Source organism: Nymphaea colorata, chromosome 12 (assembly GCF_008831285.2).
Source record: "Nymphaea colorata isolate Beijing-Zhang1983 chromosome 12, ASM883128v2, whole genome shotgun sequence".
Classification (NCBI taxonomy): domain Eukaryota; kingdom Viridiplantae; phylum Streptophyta; class Magnoliopsida; order Nymphaeales; family Nymphaeaceae; genus Nymphaea; species Nymphaea colorata.
Window position 1 is genome coordinate 3,483,997 of NC_045149.1, and position 21,946 is coordinate 3,505,942.

Sequence of the window (21,946 nt, forward strand, 5' to 3'; positions counted from 1 at the left end):
TCCTCCCTCTGGCAAGCGTAGCCCTTCTGTGTCTGATTCCAGTCAGAGCAATTCTTCTAGTGGTGCAAAGTCCAAGCTGTCCCCTGCTCAACTCAAGGAGCTACAGGCGTACATCAGCCGCCTATCTACTACCCCTGAGGAGTCCTCCAAGTCTGAAGGGGCTCAGCTAGCCCAAGCCCTCGTTGCCTCGACTGATCAAGGTAACCCTTCTCTTGGTGATTGGATTGTTGATAGTGGAGCCACTCACCACATGACAGGGGACTCTAAACTCTTTCAAGAATATCAACTTTCCTCTGGCAAGCAACGCGTGTCTATGGCAGATGGGTCTTCTATCTCTGTGGCTGGGAAAGGGAGCTTGTTCCTGTTGAACAAATACCGTCTCCACAATGCCTTGCATGTTCCAAATATTCCTGTGAACCTACTCTCTGTCAGCAGTATTACTAAAGAATTAAACTGTAAACTAATTTTCTCTGCTGATCATTGTTCCCTGCAGGACTTGGTGACGGGGAAGAAGATTGGGATTGGTTCGGTTACTGACGGGCTCTACAGATTGCCGGTACAAGTTGCTTCAGCATTGATTTCTGCCACGAGTGGTCACTTGTCTGGTGTGAATGATAGATCTATTGTTCTGCGATGGCACGAGCGTCTTGGACATCTCCCATTTCAGTTAATAAAGAAGTTGTTTCCTCATTTGTTTGCTTCTGTTTCCATTGACTCCTTCGCTTGTGAAGTGTGTCAATTGGCTAAACATGTCAGGGCTTCGTACCCTATCTCATTGAATAAAACCACTCATCCGTTTGCCTTAGTTCATTCCGATGTTTGGGGTCCTTCTGGAGTACCCACGTGTGGTGGTTGTCACTATTTTTTGACGCTTATTGATGATTACTCTAGATGTACGTTCGTGTACTTATTGCGAGACCGTAGTCAGGTTCCAGCAGTTGTGAAAAACTTTGTTGCCTTTGTTGAGACTCAATTCCATACAACTGTTCAAGCTTTCCGTACGGATAATGCTAGGGAATATGTCTCTCAATCCCTTGATGATTTCTTGAAAGGCAAGGGTATTGTTCATGAAACCTCTTGTAGTTATACCCCTCCTCAAAATGGTATAGCTGAACGTAAAAATCGTCACCTTTTGAATGTTACCCGGGCCATTATGTTCCAACGCCATGTCCCGAAGCGGTATTGGGGTGATGCACTTCTCACTAGTGCACACCTCATTAACCGTATGCCTACTAGGGTGTTGGATGGTCAGTCTCCTTATTCTACCCTGTGGCCCACTCAGAATCCGTGGCCTCTTACTCCTCGTGTCTTTGGGTGCAGTTGTTTTGTGCATAATCATAGCCCTACTCTCAAAAAGCTTGATCCCCGGTCTATTAAAGGAGTTTTCTTGGGGTACTCTTCCACTCAGAAGGGGTACAAATGTGTGGATCCCACTACTTCCAAAGTGTATGTTTCGAGGGATGTCACATTTCATGAACATGAGTCGTATTTTCCGGTGAATCCTCTTCAGGGGGAGTGTATTGGGCACAAAGGGGAAGAGTATTCCTCTAATCAGCTGATTCAGTTTATGGAGTTTTTGGACTACAAGGTTAGTCCCAGTGTGATTGACACAGTCACGGTCAGTAATGAGAAGGGCAGTTATATGGAAGGGGTCACGGTGGATGCTCAGCCCACTGTTGCCAGGGATCACTTGTTTGGCCAGGTTTATGTCAGAAAGGAGAAAGCTACAGTGGAAGATGTTGGTGATGAGGATAGAACCAATCCCAATCCCGTGATCTCCCTGGATGACCCAAGTCCATCGAATGGAGAGCTCCCCATTGCTTTGCGCAAAGGCACCAGGTCATGTACTTCTCACCCTATTCAGAGATTTGTTTCTTATGCTAAGCTCAGTACAAATTACAAATGTTTTATCACAACCTTATCCAAAATTGTTATTCCCAGGTCGGTGGATGATCCCAAGTGGTTACATGCTATGACGGAGGAGATGGGTGCGTTAGCTAAGAACAAAACATGGGAAGTGGTTGATATCCCTAAAGGGACACACTTAGTTGGCTCTAAGTGGGTGTACAACGTGAAGTATAAACCTGATGGCACTGTAGATCGATATAAAGCTCGTCTGGTTGCAAAGGGGTTCAGCCAGAAGTATGGGATTGACTATCTTGAGACCTTTGCCCCTGTTGCAAAGTTGAAGACCGTGAGGGTTATTCTTGCTCTTGCTGTGCACAGGAAGTGGCGCATGGACCTGCTTGATGTTAAAAATGCATTCTTGAACGGCCATCTGGAGGAAGAAGTCTATATGAGCATGCCTCCCGGGTATGTTCAAGAGGGAAAATGTTGTCACCTCAAGAAAGCTTTGTATGGCTTGAAGCAGTCGCCGAGAGCTTGGTTTGAAAGACTAATGATCGTTATGAAGTCTACTGGGTACAAGCAAGGAAATGGAGATCATACCCTATTCATAAAGCAGAGAGATGGTCTGGTGAGTCTTCTCCTTGTCTACGTTGATGATATGATTGTCACTGGCAGTGATGAGGAAGAAAACAGGAAGATGAAGGAGAGATTAGCTAAAGAATTCGACCTCAAGGATCTGGGTAAACTGAGATACTTTCTGGGGATAGAGATTGCTCGATCAGAGACAGGGCTGGTTATGAATCAAAGGAAGTACACTCTTGACTTACTAAAGGAGACAGGTAAACTTGGTTGTCGGCCCTATCTTACTCCGATGGAATCGGGGACTAAGATAAGTATCAAGACAGGCACTATTCTGGATGAGGAAGGAAAAGGGCGATATCAGAGGCTAGTAGGTAAGCTTATCTATCTTACTCTTACTCGCCCTGATATCACGTATGCGGTAAATGTGCTAAGTCAATTTATGCATGCTCCCACGGATTGTCACTGGAAGAGTGCAGAAAGAGTGTTGGGATATCTAAAGAATGACCCAGGAAAAGGACTGCTGTATACTCGACAAGACAAACTTACTATTGAGGGCTACTCAGATGCAGATTGGGCAGGTTGCACTGACACAAGGAGGTCCACTACAGGGTATTGTATCTTTCTTGGAGGTAACCTAGTTGTTTGGAGAAGCAAGAGGCAAGAAGTGTGTTCGAGGTCTAGTGCTGAGGCTGAGTACAGGGCTGTTGCAATGGGAGTTACAGAGATGCTGTGGCTGAAGATCCTTTTGACTGATATTGGTGTGGAACTGGAAGATAAAATGAAGATGTACTGTGACAACAAGTCTGCGATTAATCTTGCCAATAATCCAGTTCTACATGACAGGACCAAACATGTGGAGATTGACCGTCACTTTATCCAGGAACGCATTGACTCAAAGGAGCTGATTCTGCCATATATGAAGTCTGAAGATCAAGTTGCAGACGTCCTAACTAAAGGGCTTTGTACTTCTTCATTCGAAAAGAATGTTAGCAAGCTTGGCATGTTTGACATGTATGCCAAGCTTGAGGGGGAGTGTTAGAATATGTTGTTGTGGGAACCGGGTCCATATCTGGACCCGGTTCTATGGGGCGCGGGTACCGACGCGGGCTCGGTACCCTAGGCGGCTTCTCCTCTCTCCCTCTATATATTGTCCTTATGTGTAAGTGTTGAATTAAGTGGAATAACATTTTCTCTCTCCTAGGGTTGCGGTAGTGCACCTAGGTTAGAGCTTCTCCGTGGTTTTTCACCTCTCTTTGAGGTTTTCCACGTATATTGTGTGTTCCTTCTCTTTCTCTCCATCTTGGTGTGTGTTTCTACAGTTTATAATATAGGTAGTATGGAAGGGGTTTAAGGAAATTTATACAAATGCAAAATGATTATAATGAGTTTGAAAAGGAGGCAAAAAGGGTCGAAGCCCTTTCCTTCAAAATCTCTCTCTCTCTCTCTCTCTCTCTCTCTCTCTCTCTCTCATCATGGTGGTGATTGGTGATGGTGAACCTGCAAGCATGTTGGTACCTCTCTCATGTCTACACTGGTGCCTCTCTCTCTGTTTCCTGGTTGGTACCTTCTTTTCTCCAAATCAATCTCTCTCTCTCTTGTGTTTCCCCAAATACAAGTTTCTCTTCTTGCTGGTAGCCATTGTTGTGGGGTCACAGGGAACAAGTGGCCATGGCAGATGATAAATACAAACGCAAGGACGGGTGTGTTAAGGAATATGCCATAAGATTAGATTATGTTTGGTAGCATTAGATTAGGATTAGTTTATCTCTTTCATGTTATAATTGCAATATAAATTTTGTATTTTAATTTTTGTGTTTTTTATTTTTTGTTTGCTGCTGGATGCAGCTCTTTAGTAGCATTTAGAATATTCAACAGCAATATTTCTAGCTGTTGGACATTCTAACAGCTCCTTTTCCTTCCTAGTTAATGGATTGTTTGTCCCTTGTGTAAGTTTACTTTTTGTAAGCTCTTTTCACAAATGGACCTGTTCTAAACAACACGTTTCTATGCGTAAAATAAAATTCTTGTGGTGTAATTCCCAAATGTTGACAACATAGCTCGGTTGGCAGACGACTCAACTGATCTGTCGAGCTTCTCGCCCAGATTATTTTTCAGATTATGATATATTTGTAAAATTTCATGTACATGTAATATAATTCAATTTGCACAATTCAATTCACAAAATCCACAGGCTAATTTTTTGTCATACTTAATCAGGTTTATAAGCAACATATTTACTGAAATCGACATGCTAATTGCACAAATGCAGGTTTATGCTCTTCCATAGAGATCTTTTGAAACCAAATTTTGGACCTTTTTCAAGAAATTCACATTCAACATACTCCCTACAAACCCGTGTTGCGTATCATTTCAAAAACATGTTTTCCTGATCATAGTCAGGATTCTGAACGCCTTTTCCAAATAACTGGGTCTCAGATGGATCCCAAGTCAACCAAGATTGAACAATAAGGCCCACAAAGGCAAACACTAATTACAAGAAACAGAAGCAACCCACAGAAGCAAGTAGACATACAGAGCACTTAAAACCACGTATGGTGAATGCCTCAATGCCATGCCAAGAAAGCCAACAATGCATGGTGGTGAGACGCCTAAGTTAAAGAATGTGTAATGATGGAGGCCTTTGGAAAATGAGACATTAGTTGAGACTTGAAAGGGAGCCTATCTTAAATGATGGCACAACAAGCTATGTTGTTAAGGTGTCGCCTAGGCAACGCCTAGGCATGGACGAGGCACCAGTCCACACCCGTCATCTATATCCATCACTTAGGTGATATATTATATGTACCTGTGATTTTAGTGTATATGCTGTGTTATAGTATATGGACATTCTGTAATTACGTATTGTATATTAATGTTTTATACATATAGTAGTACAATCTGAAGCAATTTTTAAAGTGGTTCCATCTGCAGTTGAATCTGTTATAATGTATATTATATGTTCTGATTTGTACAGTCTGTTGTATGTACAATCTGTTATAATGTATATTATATGTTCTGATTTGTACAATCTGTTATAATGTATATTATATGTTATATGTACAATCTGTTGTAATGTATATTATAATTACCGATTTGCTACGACTTTTGTTTGAAACGATTCAAATGAAATAGTCTATAAGGTCTATAACTCAAATAGTCTATAAGAAATGCAAGTATTGTGTCCAGTATGCAGACAAGAATGACCGTCTTCTTTTGTGTATCAAACTAAGGCATCGGCTAGAACAGAACAGAACAGTTTTCCTGTATGTAAACATGTTGGAAATGTACCGTTAGTCTGTCGTGTAAACAAGAACAGAACAGTTTTTCATGTTTTACTTTTTGGCTTTACTTACGAAGTGTAATCATTCAATTAGAACAAAACAGAATAGTATTTCATGTTTTACCTTTTTGCCTAGGCGTGTTTGTTACTGGTGATAGGCACCTCTGGAATAGAAGCTTACAGTTCAGTTAGCAAGTGCATAATTTTATTATGTAATAGTTAACATAACTAAGAAAATAAAAAAAAGTCACCTTTTCTGCCTGAGTGCCTTGACAACATAGACACAAGCAAAGACACATTGGATGAATGTGGCCAGGCTTGAGAGGGAGATGTCTGTGGTGAGAGGAGTGATGGGCCTTAAACCAAGTCTGAGAAAAGCAACGGTTAGAAGAAGTAGCACTGAGACTGCGGATGCCATAATGGAACGATAAATGAGAGAAGCCACATTTTTGAGGCTCGAGGGAGTGAGGTAGCGAAATAGTGCCGATGTCTTGCTGAGAAAAGGCCACTGCGACAGGTGGAAGGTGAAAGGTCGAGTCCAAGTCTTGTGGTTTCCACTGGGAATGTAGGAGGCAGCACCAGTGCCGATGATGGTGTTTGGGAAGGGTTCTAGTGAATATGATTATTTGAAATAGGAGTCCAAATGGAACCAACCTAATGCAAAGCTCTGGAGAAGATGAAGGTTGCTGATAGTGAAAAATTTCAACCGTTTCACAAAAGCAAACTGAGTTACTTCTAGTGTCGGATGTAGAACAACCACAGAAGGAATAGAAGTGAACCAAACTCGACAAAGAGCATAAAACATGACACCAATGGTTGAGGCAAACTGGCTGCAGTGGCGGTCGACAGCAGGCAGAAACAATCTGGCAGACGGTAACGTTACTTGAGGCATGCACATTACGCATGCCTCATGAATTGATGTGAGGCGAATGCTGCACCAGAGTGAGGCACATGCCTTTGGTCAACGTCGCTTCACCCAGATGCCTTAAAGTGTTCTTATGGGTGAAGGGCAGGAGTTGCAGCTCCAGTAACACTGATTCAACATCAGCAATTTGTAGTAAAATTACATTATAATGATATATGACCTGACCCAGATGAGTCAAGGAGTCAACTTGTTCACACCTATGATCTAGAGGTCAACTGATCTGAGTTATATTCATGAGTTTGACAACTATGCATATGACCACATAACCAAAAGAAACTCCGTATAAATGGTCGATATTGAGCTATACAAGCCATGCTGTGTTCTAAAGTTCCTAAATCCAATTTCTTTAGGTTTTATAATTCAACATTTTTTAAGTGTGTTATGTAAATTGTTCTGAAATGTGTGCAAAAATAATTACTTGCGTAGGGTGTATGGCCATTTAGTCACATGAAGGTCAATGACATGCAAAAGAGGTAGGATGAATCCTTTATGGTTTGCTGCTCACTAACAGTGTTAGCTGCATACCATATGTTCATCACTTATTTGATTTTGTGGTTTATTTGTGTATATTAGCATTTTACGTTTAGCGATTCAATTGATGTTCTTCTTTTGGCCATCACTGGATATGTGCTGTTGCTGAAACTTTCTTTGTATTCTCATTTTGTTTGACAGGCCTTTATTGACAAGTTCCGTTACAATGCAAAAAGGGCATCACTTGTTCAATCTAGAATCAAGGTACAATAACTTAAGCTAATTTAGTTTACTACTGCATTGTACCTTGGAGCTATTTTTGATGATCATGAGTTGTTTTGTTTGGTTTATAGACTTAAAAATGAAACTGTGTTAGCCTTTTGAAGTGCATTCACAATTATGTAGGCACTTGAGCGGCTTGGTCATGTAGATGCAGTGGTCAATGATCCCGAGTATGTCCAAAGTTTGCTTGATCTCTTTCCTTAGTCTTTCCTCACCTGAACTGTCTGGGCGTTTTTTGTCCGCATAGTTTTTCATGCTTGAAACTTAATTTAATTGTGGTTTCTACTAAATGATTTGCACTTAGAATATTGATCCTTGCAGTTATAAGTTTGAGTTCCCCACTCCAGATGACCGTCCAGGTGCTCCTATTATAAGTTTCAGGTATGTATCTTTTTGATCATGGGTGCATTTTTCAGGTATGCTTTATCACTTGAGAATTTCTGTTCTTGTTATGCTTGTGACACTTCTGTAGGAAGTGCATATAACCAAATAACATAATAGCATGCATAAGAATCTTGATAATGGACATAGAAGGACAAAAGCATAAGTAGAAGATATATGAGAAGTGAGAAGTTAATAGACTCTCAAAGTGCTGATTAAGCAACGATCGAAAGTCCTAATCAAAAGAATACAACGGAGACAGCAATCAAGACCCCCAATTCTGCCAATTAAAGGGACAAATTGAAAGCCCTAATCAAAAGAATAAAAGATAGAGACACCAAGCAAGAGGGGATGTGCGCAAACAGATATGCAAGAGGGGATGTGCGCAGTGATGGTGGGTAGATTAATAGTGATTTGTATATTCATTCACGGACTATTTACTCTGTTTAAAATAAAAGAGGGAACAGAAAAAAAAAATGTGCTGACAATAGAAGCATAAGCACAAACAAAAGATTAATAGCCATTACACACAATTACAGCAAGAGGCATTAATGTTCAGACTAGAGCCTAGAGGCAGTGTGCAAGAGGGGATGTGCGTCGAAAGTGTGTGGCAACAGATGGTGGGCGGCGACGGAGTGGGCAGAGCCGCTTTTCACCGACTGAGATTGTGGGTGGTAATTGGTGAGTGATGGTCGGAGAGATGAGAGATCAATAAATGTGCCGACAACAGAAGCGTAAGCACAAACAAAAGAAAGACAGAGATTTCTACATTACAAACAAAAGAGGGAACAGAAAAAAAAACGAACAACAAGGAGGAACCGACTGCAGGCGACGAACATAAAAGAGGATTCACAAAAAATAAGACGATAAAAGGCTCAGCCGGTGAAAAGCGCCGTCTGCGGGCACCGGAGACGATGGAAGGCTCAGAAGTTTGACAGAAAGTGAGAAAAAAATGAAAAAATGCACAAATACCGTCGCCGTCGCCGGTCGCTGCTGCCGTCACCTTCTGTCGCCGTTCGTCGCCTACAACCGCCGGTCGCCGTTGCCTTCGTTGGTGAGAGAAGAAGCAAGGAAACGAAAGGGTTTCGAAAAAGAGAAAAAGGGTTTCGAAAAAATTAACGTTACAATTGTTTAAAATGTTAAAATGAAAAAAACGATAACATTTAAAACGAACAACTTTAAACTCGGTCAACTTTGACCGAGTTTGAAAATGGTCGAAAATAAGCCTGGGTATGTTGACCGTACCAGGTGCGGTCAACGCTGCACCCCTGGCGTACCCACCACCGTACCCGTACCGGTACTGGTGTCCTACCGGTACCGTGCGGGTACTCCTCCTCAAGAGGAGCACCCGTGTGACATAGGTTCCATATGATCTAACGAACACCAAACAAGACTATACTTCCTTGACTACAAAACAACTTCAACCAGAGATTCACTTGCAGTCCTGTCAACTGTATATCTCAGGATGAACCAAAAGCAAAAGCTACAAAGACCCACAATTTGGATTCTCAGAGTGCGAAACATCGAAAATCACGAGATAGAGCGAGAGAGGGAAAGCACCAAAGAAAACAATGAGGCATTTGAAAATTGAAAAAAAAAATGAATAATAGGAAAATGAAAAATGATTCAAGGAAAGTAAAAAAGGAGGAGGTTATGGCAGACCTAGCGAGAGGGGGAATTTTCTGCCGCTGCTCCTCCGGCCTCCACTCATTGGCATCGCCTCTGATTTGCAACCGTCTCTTCTCCCCTGTCCTCATGGAGGTTGAACGCTCAAGAAAACGAGTCGTTGGCCTCTACATCTTCTCCTTCTACCCCCAAAACTAATGGAAGCACCCTATCACCAGCTCCTCGAGTCTCAATTCATTCTGTTCTCCATGAAATGAAAAGATCCCCAAAGACCAACTGTAATCTCGTACATCTCACACACCAAAAAATGCCTTGAGGCATGGTTGTGAGGCACATGCATCCCTGAAGCGTGCGCCTCATGTGTTGCATACGCCTCCTCGTACACTCCATGTCTGAGGCGTACTCCTTAAGTTTGTTATTAAGAACTTGAAAAAAGAAGTAAAACTGGTCGGGGGAGGGGAAGCCCTGTCTGATGGTGTCTGTGTATTCACTATTTACGGTGAATACACTATTTACAGTGAATACGCAGAGAGCCCTAATCCCCTTTCCATCAATCCCTAATCCCTTTCTCCCAATCCCTAATCACCTGTGGAGCCATCGCTGGAATCATACCTTCCACCGAAATCTTCCATTGCAGGTATCTCTCTCTCCCTCTGGCCATGGCTGGCTGTCCTTTCTCTCTCTCTGGCCAGGCTTGGCACTGGCCATGACTGTACACCTTTGATTACAGATCAAGCATCTGCTTAAGCTGGGTAAACGCTGCTTAAAAAACAATCATGGTGGTTGACATTAGGCTTCTTCCACAAGATGATCAAATGGCATCTGCATTTTGTTTGGAAAATCTGTTTCAAAGTGTCGGATCTGAGATCTGGCAAGAACGATCATGGAAAATTGCACGCTTGTTTGTTCCTCCAAGCAGCTCAAGCCTGACAATCTGAGATCCAAAAATTCCCCAATTGATAACGCAATTGCTTTCAAATTTCAACCCTAGCTGACAGCTTGTTAATCTTAATATATCATACTAAAGTTTCAACAAATGGCTTTCTGACGCAGGAGCTACTCTATCTAGTTTAGATCTTTGGATGGATCAAGATTTAGGGTTTGGATCCAAAGATCCAACATGCATAGGGAGCCCTATTTGAGGGCACGTTTTGTTCTTTTGACAGTTAAATGAAGATTGATCATCATTGGAAGATCTTCACTCAGCATCTTTTGTGGGAATTAAATATGTATCTGATATATTTTATTTGTGTCCATATTATCACCTCCAGTGTGTTTGCGTAAAGAACATAAGGATTGCAAGACATCCTTAGAGCTAACTCTCATATTATTCTCGATCAAAAAATTTATATAGGGATTGCAAGACATGCTAAGAGTTAGCTCCCATTATTCTTCCAAAAGAGTAGTGTTTTAGAACACTTATATATATATATGTTATGTATTGTTCTTTATCTATGCTTAGTATTGTAGTCATTTTTTTCAGTTTTGTTATTACTTTTACAAATATTATATAATTCACAAATTTGTCCGTGAAGCTTACGCTTCAATTAACGCATCGCCTTGCATTGCCTCATGAGAGGCTCAATGCCTCACCTCGCCTTATCATCTTTTACAAACATTGAACTACAGTCCAATAATGAAGCATAAAAGGGGAGACCCAAACTCAGAGGTTGCCGTGAAGGAAGAAAAGATCGAGAATGAAAAAAACAAAAAAGAGAAATCTCTAAATTAGGAAGAAATTTTCGAAAATTGTGTTCTTGATGTGCAAGAAGAGCACTATAGAGAAAAGGACCTGCTAGCTCATCGTCTGCGACCTGCACAGTGGAATGAGAGAATGAAGAGGCCGGTAGAAACGAAACAAACATCAACTATAAGAGGACGAGAGGGAAATAGAAGGAGCAGTACCTAAACCATGAAAATCAGGGCTGATCTTGCTGATAGAAGCTCTTTGAGAATCACACTTCTTGAGAATACCAACAACTTCAAGCTCTCACACAAGGAGAAACCTCAAACTAGAGGTGAAAATTGAATCTCATATAACATCCAAAATCAGGACTTAAAGCCAATACAAAGCAAGGGACCCAAGGCTCTTATTTATAGAATAAATAAAGGAAGAAGGAGAAAAGGAGCTATATTCAAAAAAGAAATATAAAAATATATAAAAATAAATATAAAAAGATATGCAAAAAAATACAAGAAAAATAAAAAGACAATAAATACATAAAGACCTATGCATATATTCATATATTTGTATATACAAATCATACATCAAACTAATAGGAGTTTAAGATGTATGACATTACATATAAAAACATATATGCAAACTTATATTGGTGCTAATCATTCAATTCTAACACCCTCCCTCAAACTTACGGTGTGATCACTGAAAGTTTGCCATGAAGAAACTGAAATCATGCTGAAGCAAGTGCCTTAGTGAAGAAATCTCCAAGTTGATATTTTGAAGGAATGAAAGATATGTCAATTGTTTGCTTAAGTTATTCTTTTCTCACATAGTGACAATCCATTTCAATATGTTTTGGCCTTTCATGAAAAGTTTGATTTCTAGCAATGTAGATGGCGCTTTTGTTGTTGCAACAAAGCTTAGTGGCTTCACTCAAGTCAATTTTAATGTCAATGAAATTCACCTGTTTCAGTAAACTTCTTAACCATATAATCTCCATGATGGTGGTAGTCATAGCACGATACTCTGCTTTGGGTGAAGATAGAAAGACTTTATTTTGCTTTTTGTACCTCCAAGAGATAAGAAAGTCACCTGGAAAAATACAAAAACCGATGGTGGAATGCTTATTATTTGGATCTCCCCCCCAATCAACATCAATATAGGAAATCATATTCAAATTTGTTGAGGAGTGTTGATTATTGGAAGAAGAAGGGGCGAGAGAGACAGAGGGAGAAAGTGAGAGAGGAACGTTTTTCTTATTCCAGCACGTAACCCTAATCTCCTATTAATATGAGACTAGGGTGTGTTACCAATTTTACAAAAATAGTCCACTAAACATAAGACAATAATTAAGTGAACCTATTCCAACTTTCTAATAATTCAGAAAACCACCCGACTGCTATAAGTATTTAACACTCCCCCTCAAGCTGGAGCATAAATATCAATCATGCTCAGCTTGTTACATCCTCTCAAGAAATCGCCAATGGGAAGAGCCTTAGTGAACATATCAACAGCTTGATCTTCAAAAGAGACATGAATGGTGTCAATAACTCCTTCTTGTACCAAGTCCCGAACATAATGACAATCTACTTCAATGTGCTTAGTCCTCTCATGGAAAACAGGATTATTTTCAATGTAGGTCACTGCTCTATTGTCACAGTACATCTTCATTGGGAGTGTCACAGAAATCCCCAATTCTAGAAGCACAGATTTGACCCAAGACATTTCAGCCGCAGTTTGGGCCATAGCTCTATATTCAGACTCAGCACTAGATCTAGCAACCACATTCTGTTTCTTGCTTCTCCAAGAAATAAGATTCCCACCAACAAAGACAGAAACCCGTAGTCGATTTCCTGTCATCTACTGACCCTGCATAATCAGCGTCACTATATGCTTCTATGTCCACACATGATCCCTTTTTGAACCATAACCCCTTTCCCGGGGCTGATTTCAAGTATTTTACCACCATTAGAGCAGCCTCCCAATGAATTTTCTGAGGTTTTTCCATGAATTGACTTAACTTGTTCACAGCAAAACTGATATTAGGTCGATTGATAGTCAAGTATAAAAGTTTCCCTATCAACGATCTGTAAGAACGGGAGTCAAAAGTTTCTGAGTCATCATCATGAATATGAATTCGAGGATTCATAGGAAGTGTAGCCGGTTTGGCTCCCAATAATCCTGTTTCCTGCAAAAGATCAAGAACATATTTCCTCTGAAACATCACAAGTCCTTTATTACTGCAAGCCACTTCAATGCCAAGAAAATAACGAAGTTGACCAAGATCTTTTGTGACAAAGTGTTTCTGTAGAAACTCCTTTGCCTGAGCTAACTCGTGAATACTTTCTCCAGTGAGGACAATATCATCAACATATACAATCAATATCACTATACCAAAAGTCCCTTTTTTGATAAACAACGAGTGATCACACTGGGACCTTTGAAATCCACACTTAGAAACAACCTCACTGAGCTTATGAAACCATGCACGAGGGCTTTGTTTAAGCCCATAGATAGCCTTTTTGAGTTTGCATACCTTGGAACACTCCCCCTGTCGTTCAAAACCTGGGGGTTGTTGCATATAGACTGTTTCAGAGAGATCACCATACATAAATGCATTTTTCACATCAAGCTAAAAAAGGAGCCAATCCTGCTGAACTGCGAGAGATATAACAAGGCGAATAGTACCTAACCGTGCCACAGGCGAAAACGTCTCGAAGAAGTCCACACCATAAGTCTGTGTATAACCTTTAGCAACAAAACGAGCTTTGAAGCGCTCTACAGACCCATCAGAATGATATTTGATTGTGAAAACCCATTTAGAGCCGACAACGTCACAAGTCATCGGTGGGTCCACTAAGTCCCAAGTTTCTCGAGAAAGAAGAGCATCCATTTCCTCCTGCATGGCTTGCTTCCATCGTGAATCTAGAAAGGCTTGGTGGTGAGAGGTCGGAATAGTATGACTATCCATAGCTCGGTCAAACTGTACTAAACTCGTACTCAAATGGTCCATAGAAACCGAGTTAGAGATAGGATGTCTTGTGCACTGTCGCTGGCCCTTGCGAATAGCAATGGGTAGATCATCTGCAGAATAATCATCATTTCTTCCCGAGTCAGTCTTATCATTAGAACTTACCTCATGAGAAGATTCTGGTGGACGGGTGGGAGAGGGATCTTGACGCCGAGTATAAACTATTGGAGGTTTATGAAAACGATCACAGGACCGTGGTTGAGAGGAAGGGATAGACTCAAGAGAGACTGGGGGAATAGGAAGAGGGACAGATACGGGGAGTTCATTCAAAGTGGTATGTGATGTGAAGTAAGGACGCGACTTAAAGAATGTAACATCCGCACTGATAATCTCTTTCATGTTCTGAGGATCAAAACATCGGTAGCCTTTTTGATTGGCAGGATATCCAATGAACACACATTTAACAGCTTGGGCAACAAGTTTGTTTTTGTTTGGGCCCAAGATGTGTACAAAACAAGTGCATCCAAACACTTTGGGAGGGATATGAAATAATGGTCGATCTGTGTAGAAACACGAACCACAAGAAGGGGGCAGAGAAAGAACACACAATATACGTGGAAAACCTCAGAAAGAGGTGAAAAACCACGGGGAGGCTCTGACCTAGGGGCAAACCGCAACCCTAGGAGAGAGAAAATTATATTCATTTAATTCAACACTTACACATAAGTGACAATATATAGAGGGAGAGAGGAGAAGCCGCCTAGGGTACCGAGCCCGCCTCGGTACCCGCACCCCATAGAACCGGGTCCAGATATGGACCCGGTTCCCATAACAACATATTCTAACACTCCCCCTCAAGCTTGGCATACATGTCAAACATGCCAAGCTTGCTAACATTCTTTTCGAATGAAGAAGTACAAAGCCCTTTAGTTAGGACGTCTGCAACTTGATCTTCAGACTTCATATATGGCAGAATCAGTTCCTTTGAGTCAATGCGTTCCCGGATAAAGTGACGGTCAATCTCCACATGTTTGGTCCTGTCATGTAGAACTGGATTATTGGCAAGATTAATCGCAGACTTGTTGTCACAGTACATCTTCATTTTATCTTCCAGTTCCACACCAATATCAGTCAAAAGGATCTTCAGCCACAGCATCTCTGTAACTCCCATTGCAACAGCCCTGTACTCAGCCTCAGCACTAGACCTCGAACAAACTTCTTGCCTCTTACTTCTCCAAACAACTAGGTTACCTCCAAGAAAGATACAATACCCTGTAGTGGACCTCCTTGTGTCAGTGCAACCTGCCCAATCTGCATCTGAGTAGCCCTCAATAGTAAGTTTGTCTTGTCGAGTATACAGCAGTCCTTTTCCTGGGTCATTCTTTAGATATCCCAACACTCTTTCTGCACTCTTCCAGTGACAATCCGTGGGAGCATGCATAAATTGACTTAGCACATTTACCGCATACGTGATATCGGGGCGAGTTAGAGTAAGATAGATAAGCTTACCTACTAGCCTCTGATATCGCCCTTTTCCTTCCTCATCCAGAATAGTGCCTGTCTTGATACTTATCTTAGTCCCCGATTCCATCGGAGTAAGATAGGGCCTACAACCAAGTTTACCTGTCTCCTTTAGTAAGTCAAGAGTGTATTTCCTTTGATTCATAACCACCCCTGTCTCGGTACCCGCGCCCCATAGAACCGGGTCCAGATATGGACCCGGTTCCCATAACAACATATTCTAACAATCTGGATATAGTATTTGAATGGGAATGCGTTCTTGGATGGCAGACGAGGGTAATCGGTTGATGAGGTAGCAGGCAGTGAGAATAGCATCACCCCAAAAATATGCAGGCATATGAGCACGCAACATGAGAGTGCGGGCCACGTTTAGAAGTTGTCGATGTTTGCGTTCAACAACATCATTTTGTTGGGATGTGTGGGGACATATATATTGTGGGCGAATCCCATGATTGGCATAGAATTGAAGTAGAGCTGAGGATTTAAATTCAAGAGCATTATCAGTGCGAATATTTTTGACAATAACACCAAACTGAGTTTTTATTTCATTGACAAATTTCTGAATAATACAGATGACTTCAGACCTGTCCCGTAACAAAAATACTCAACTGACTCTAGTAAAATCATCAACCAGAACAAGGTAATACCAGAAACGTGAACGAAAGAGAACACGATTTGGACCCCAAACATCAACATGCAGAAGATCAAAGGGACGTTGACTCGATGGACTCTGACTTGAAGGGAAACTACTACGTGTATGCTTGCCTAACTGGCATGCATCACATAAGAATGAATCTGATGCAGGAATATCTAGAAAAATACGACGAAGCTTGGACAGAAGGATGACTCAGCTTGAGATGCCACTGCAAAGGAGAAGGCTTCGATGTGAAGGAGGATGCAGCAACATCGACAGGAACAGAGAGGAAATAGAGCCCTTCCCGTTCATGGCCGCCACCAATCATCTTCCCAGTTTGTAAGTCCTGAAAAGAACATGAACCGGGATAAAAAATGACTACACTGTAGATCTCTAGCCAATTGCTTAACAGATAATAGATTAACAGGAAATCGTGGAGCATATAACACGTGTAATGGTGCCAAAAGACGTGAGATAGATATCACCACTGCCCAGAATAGGGGACAACTTGCCATCAGCCAACTTGACATGTTGTGGTGTAGTGAACTTGGTGAACGATAAAAATATTTGTGGCTGATTACAACAATGCCTGGATCCTCCTGAGTCAATCATCCATATCATACCTGGGTCCTGCGTGGGGGCACCAACAGAGAACGCCGAGTCTATGGTAGCTGTGCTGGATGAAGCAGGGGTAGATCTCTGAGCAAGAACCTGATCATATTCTTCCTTGCTTAAGTTGAGAGAATATAATGGAGATATAGGAGTAGGAGACTCAACCATAGAAGCAGTAACCTGTGGAGAAGTCACAGTAGAAGAAGAAGACTCTTTTTCTGCATTCGTCCTTCCTCCACCACGTCCTTGAGGACCAACAAAACGTAGGTGGGGATGTTTATCCCAACATCGATCCTCTAAGTGTCCTAATTTACCACAATAGGAGCACTGAAATCTGCCACGTCCTGCACCACGACCTGTACCACGTCCCCTAGATCCAATAAAGGAACTATGGCCACGTCCGCCTGACATCACAATAGCAGAAACTGGGGTGTCATGTGTAGGTCACGCCCCCTTAGTTATAGTGTGTTTGACATAGCGAACAATCTTCAATGCAGCTCATATGTGTGCAGAAGTAGGTCTTTGTTGAAATTGACTTATGACATGCACAACATGAGATATGTCTGACCTTGTAATGGATAGATATGTGAGCTCTAACCAATTGATGAAAGGGTGTTGGGTTTTCTGAATTTCTCAATCATCGATCTTCATCTTTACTCTTAAAGCTGCATGAGTGTCAATCACCTTGTCATTAGTGATTCTAGATCTGCTTATCATATTACAGGCAAACTTCATTTGTGAGACTAAGTATCCTTTTCACTATAAGCTACTTTAATACCAAGGAAATATATTATATTACGCAAATGAGTCATTTCAAATTTGTTCTTTAAAAAATCCTTTACCTGCATAATTCCTTTGGCATCGTTATCCGTAATAATCATATCATCTACATATAAAAACAACACAATTATACCTATAACAGTATTTCTAACAAACATAGCAGTATCAAAATAACATGATTTAAAACCTTGTTTAAACAAAACATTGCTAAACCTGTCAAACCAAGCTTTTAACGTTTGTTTCAAGCCATATAATGCCTTTCTAAAATGGAGAACTTTACCATCAAGTAAATCAAGGGGTGAGTCCATGTACACCTCATTTAAGTGGCCATTCAAAAAAGGCATTCTTGGCATCCATTTGATGTATGGACCATTACTTGATGGTAGTAACTGCCATTAGGGTTCTGATAAATGTCATTCTAGCAACAGGAGCAAAGGTCTCCTCACAGTCTATCATATTCTTGAGCATACCCCCTAGCAAGTAATTGAGCTTTATATATTTCAAGTGATCCATCACTTCTAGTCTTAACTTTATATATCCTTCTACATCCTATTGTCTTTTTTTTATGGGAATAGAAATAATGTCTCAAGTTTTATTGTTTTCAAGGACTTTAAGCTCATTGTTCATAGTCTTAATCCAATGTGGGTGAGACTTGGCTTCAAAATAGGATGAAGGTTCATCAAAGAAGTGAATAGCTAATAAACAAACCCTACGTTTTGGGGAAAAAGACTTGTAGAAGACAAACTTTTGAGGTGGATTACTACCTCTTTGAGATCTCTTAAGAATAGGTTGAGATTCTTGGGCGTTTTCTTGAGGCCTTCTCCTATAAACTATAACTTTTCTTGGAGGTCTACTATCAAAAGAAATATTATCAATCTCATTCAATGTATCATCACATGAAGAATGCAAAATACCGTCATCATCATTATAATCTTTTATCCATAACAAAGAATAGTCATCTTCATGCTTGGGTTCATTTGCTAATTCATAAAGACTTCCGATTTGTGTTTAAGAAAATAAACCCAATCATATCGAGAATAATCATCTACAAAAATAACAAAATACAACAAACCACCTTTAGACATAATAGGAGCGGGTCCCCATACATTTGAATGCACTAATTGAATGGGTGTGTTTGCAATAAAGTATCTATTTCCATAAAGTAACACCTTTATTTTGGCTTTGATACAATCATCACAAGAAATTGTTTCATTACATTTTTCCTCCAAAAATGGGATACGAGACATTTTTCCTAAATTTGATCGTCTAAGTCCTTGATGCTAAATTTCAATGTCATTTTTCTTGAAAATGTTGCAAGTAGGGTTGGAGATGTCTAAATAATCAACATAGTAGAGATCATTGTTTCTTAGAAATTTTCCTAATAGTCTACTTGGAAAGATGGTCTTATATAGAAAATTTATTTTGTGAGGAGATAGTGTTGTTATTTGAGAAACCGACGGAAGATTCAAGTTAAGTTTGGGAATATGTGTAACTTTTGGTATTTTGAAAACTTTTGAATTAAAATTTTGATCAAAATTTCCAATACATTTGATTTCAAGAAAAGTTCCATGGGCGGTTTTAACAAAAGGGCATGACTCTTCCTTAGTGCATTCGGTAAGTAGTGAACTACAAGAGGTCATATAAAACGAGGCTTCGAAATCAAGTATTCGAGAGTACTTGATGATGTAGATGCCACTGTTGCTCCAGAAATTGAAGAAGCGCGTCCTTTGAAAAGCGGTTGAAGAGCATCAATGAACTTTGTTTGGAGAGCACTTACAAGCTTGTCTAGGACAAAGTGATTGCTTTCTTTACTTGCTTCGTGCATTACCCCAGCCACACTTGTCTTTTTGCCAAATTTTTTCAATTTAGGGCATCAAGGTTTAATATGTCATTCTTCTCGGCAATGAAAAAATATGATCTTATTGTTATTATCTTCATAATTTCGATTGAAATGAGGAAGCTTATAGGTTTTCATGTGAACACCGAATCTTGAGGTAGCAACATTCTTTTTTCTAGAAAAGTTAAGTTTATTCTATTTCATTTGAAGCTTTTCTATGGTCTCATTCATGGATGACACTTCTTGTCTATGAAGTAAGGAGGTTTTGACCCCATCAGATTTCGATCAAAGAACAAAAACAAATTTATAAAATTTCTTCTTTTGAATTTGTTTTTCTCTTAGCACTGAGTCTCTTGGATCAAACCATTTGGGTTCAAATAAGGCAAGTTCATTCCATAATTGTTTCGTCTCTCCAACATATACCTTAGGAGATTTCAATGCGGATGTCACATTCTTTGAGTCTCAACCTTATTATAGTTCCTCACCTACCTCTATTGAGATGCCACCGTCATCTGACCTACTACCTATTCCTCCTATTCCTTTGGAGTCATTCCCTTACGAGTCTCCTTCTGGGTATTCTCCCACTGCAGTGTCCAAGTTTCGTGATCCTCCGAATAGTTGTGGACTATTTGCTACCACATTACACCAGATTCAGGATAATAGGACAATAGCTGCATCAGGTACACAAATAACAGTACTGATGCATAGAACATCTCTGTAAACCAAACGTTACTCAAATGTATGCTGACACCCGAATGCAAACTTCGCAATCTAACAAATCCTACCTTTGATAGTCTCAACTAGTAGCCAGAAAGTTAAATGTGCACTCTAGTTGCGTGTCTAGCTCAAAACAAGGTTGGCTCTACTGTTGTTTCAGGATGAGGTAGGTAGATGTACCTTTCTTGTCATCAGTTTCCACCGAGCTCCAAACTTCTCTCTCTCTCTCTCTTGTTTGTCTGATGAGTGTATGTGTGTATGTATGTATATAACACACACACACACACATACACATTTTATAATATCTGTATGCTATGTGACACGGGTATGTGGGATTGCCCCACACCCACTCCGGTACACGGGTATGCAGGACTGGGTACGGTGGTGCCACTGGGTATGGGTCAGACCCGATCCAAATCATAAATTTTGTTTCGTTTTTAACTTACAAAACAGTCGAGCTTTGTTGCAAAGCTTGACCGACCGACGTTTTCTTCAATAGTTTTCCACAGCAGTGATGATTGGCGGCCGTAGGCAGGTAAGTTTTTTTTTTTTTTTTTCTTTCTTTCTTTTTGCTATTACAACTTATTGTTCCATTTTCTTGATTTGGGGGGTTTTGGTTTTTTTTATTTGAGGATGTTTTTGTTTGAAGATTGAATTGTAAAACTGTAAATCTTTCCATTTTTTCATGTTTTGGTTTGATTTTATGTGTTTATCTGTTGCTGGCGGCGTTTGGTTGCATTTTATTTCTATCTGCTCTTTTGGCTGCTTCCTGCCAGTTTTGTTTGGTTGCTGCCATTTTTTATTAAAAGTTTGATGAATCTATCGGCAAGATTCTCTTCAGTCTTCATCTACTAAACAAAAGTGATGCTGCCAAGTGCCGATCAGCCAAGCTTAGGCACAAGCCTAAATGCCGGTCATCAAATTCTGTAATAGTTGATTGCATATTGTTTTATTCTGTTCATTATATTTTTCTTTGTTTTGCATTTTTTTATTATTTTTAATGTTTTATTTGTGATGAACAATGTTTCGTTTGTAGACTTTTTTATGGGTATTAATGTTTTTTCCATTTTATCATTTTTTGGGAATTTAAAATTTGTTGTACCACCCACAATTTTCACAATTGCCGTGTCCAAACTCCATACGCCGTACCCAAACCCATACCGTATCCGCACCCATGTGACATAGTCTGTATGTATGTGTGTATGTGTATGCTAATGCATGTGGCTTATAGTCCAATCAAAATTATTTACTGGTATGCATTAATAATGGTGACTCTTTTGTTTTTCCTTATTCCAGTGATGCATCATTTGGGTATCCTGGAGGACCTCTTCTATTCAAGAACTTGAATTTTGGCATAGACCTTGACAGCCGCATTGCAAGTAAGTCTTCAAACATTTGTTTATTTTTTTCTGTTAATCGAAAACTAAAGCAATCAGCAGCGAATCAGTTGTTGCTACATGGCTTAAGTTTGGCCCATGTATGAATTATCTGTATTGAATTTTTAGTACACCTTATCATTATCGCCATTAGGATTGGGTACTAACTCTTTGTGATCAATGGATAGGAAAGTTTATTTCCGTTTACTGGTCCCTCTCTCTCCTCTGCATGTGTCAAATATCGACAATCGGAAAACAATAATGACATGATTCTCATTAGGATATGGATGATGATGTCGTCTTGGCAACTTACAAGTGGTCTTTCAGAAGTGATATGGGGCTAATGGGTGCCCCAAATATGACTTTTTTTTTTATTCACATTCACGCAACCGTAATTTTGGAAAATGCAATTATGATTTGTT

The 21,946-nt window shown here is 40.2% G+C and overlaps 1 protein-coding gene across 2 annotated transcripts in view; it reads left to right on the plus strand.

Annotated features, from left to right (window-relative positions):
* The window catches only part of LOC116265359 (ABC transporter F family member 3), a 70,308-nt gene that overhangs the window by 19,433 nt on the left and 28,929 nt on the right, over positions 1-21,946 (plus strand). For both annotated transcript variants that reach the window (XM_031645923.2, XM_031645921.2), the window contains 4 exons: positions 7,308-7,370; positions 7,512-7,558; positions 7,710-7,769; positions 21,445-21,527. In XM_031645923.2, the coding sequence (XP_031501783.1) occupies positions 7,308-7,370; positions 7,512-7,558; positions 7,710-7,769; positions 21,445-21,527 (253 nt within the window). The remainder of the gene's footprint in view (positions 1-7,307; positions 7,371-7,511; positions 7,559-7,709; positions 7,770-21,444; positions 21,528-21,946) is intronic.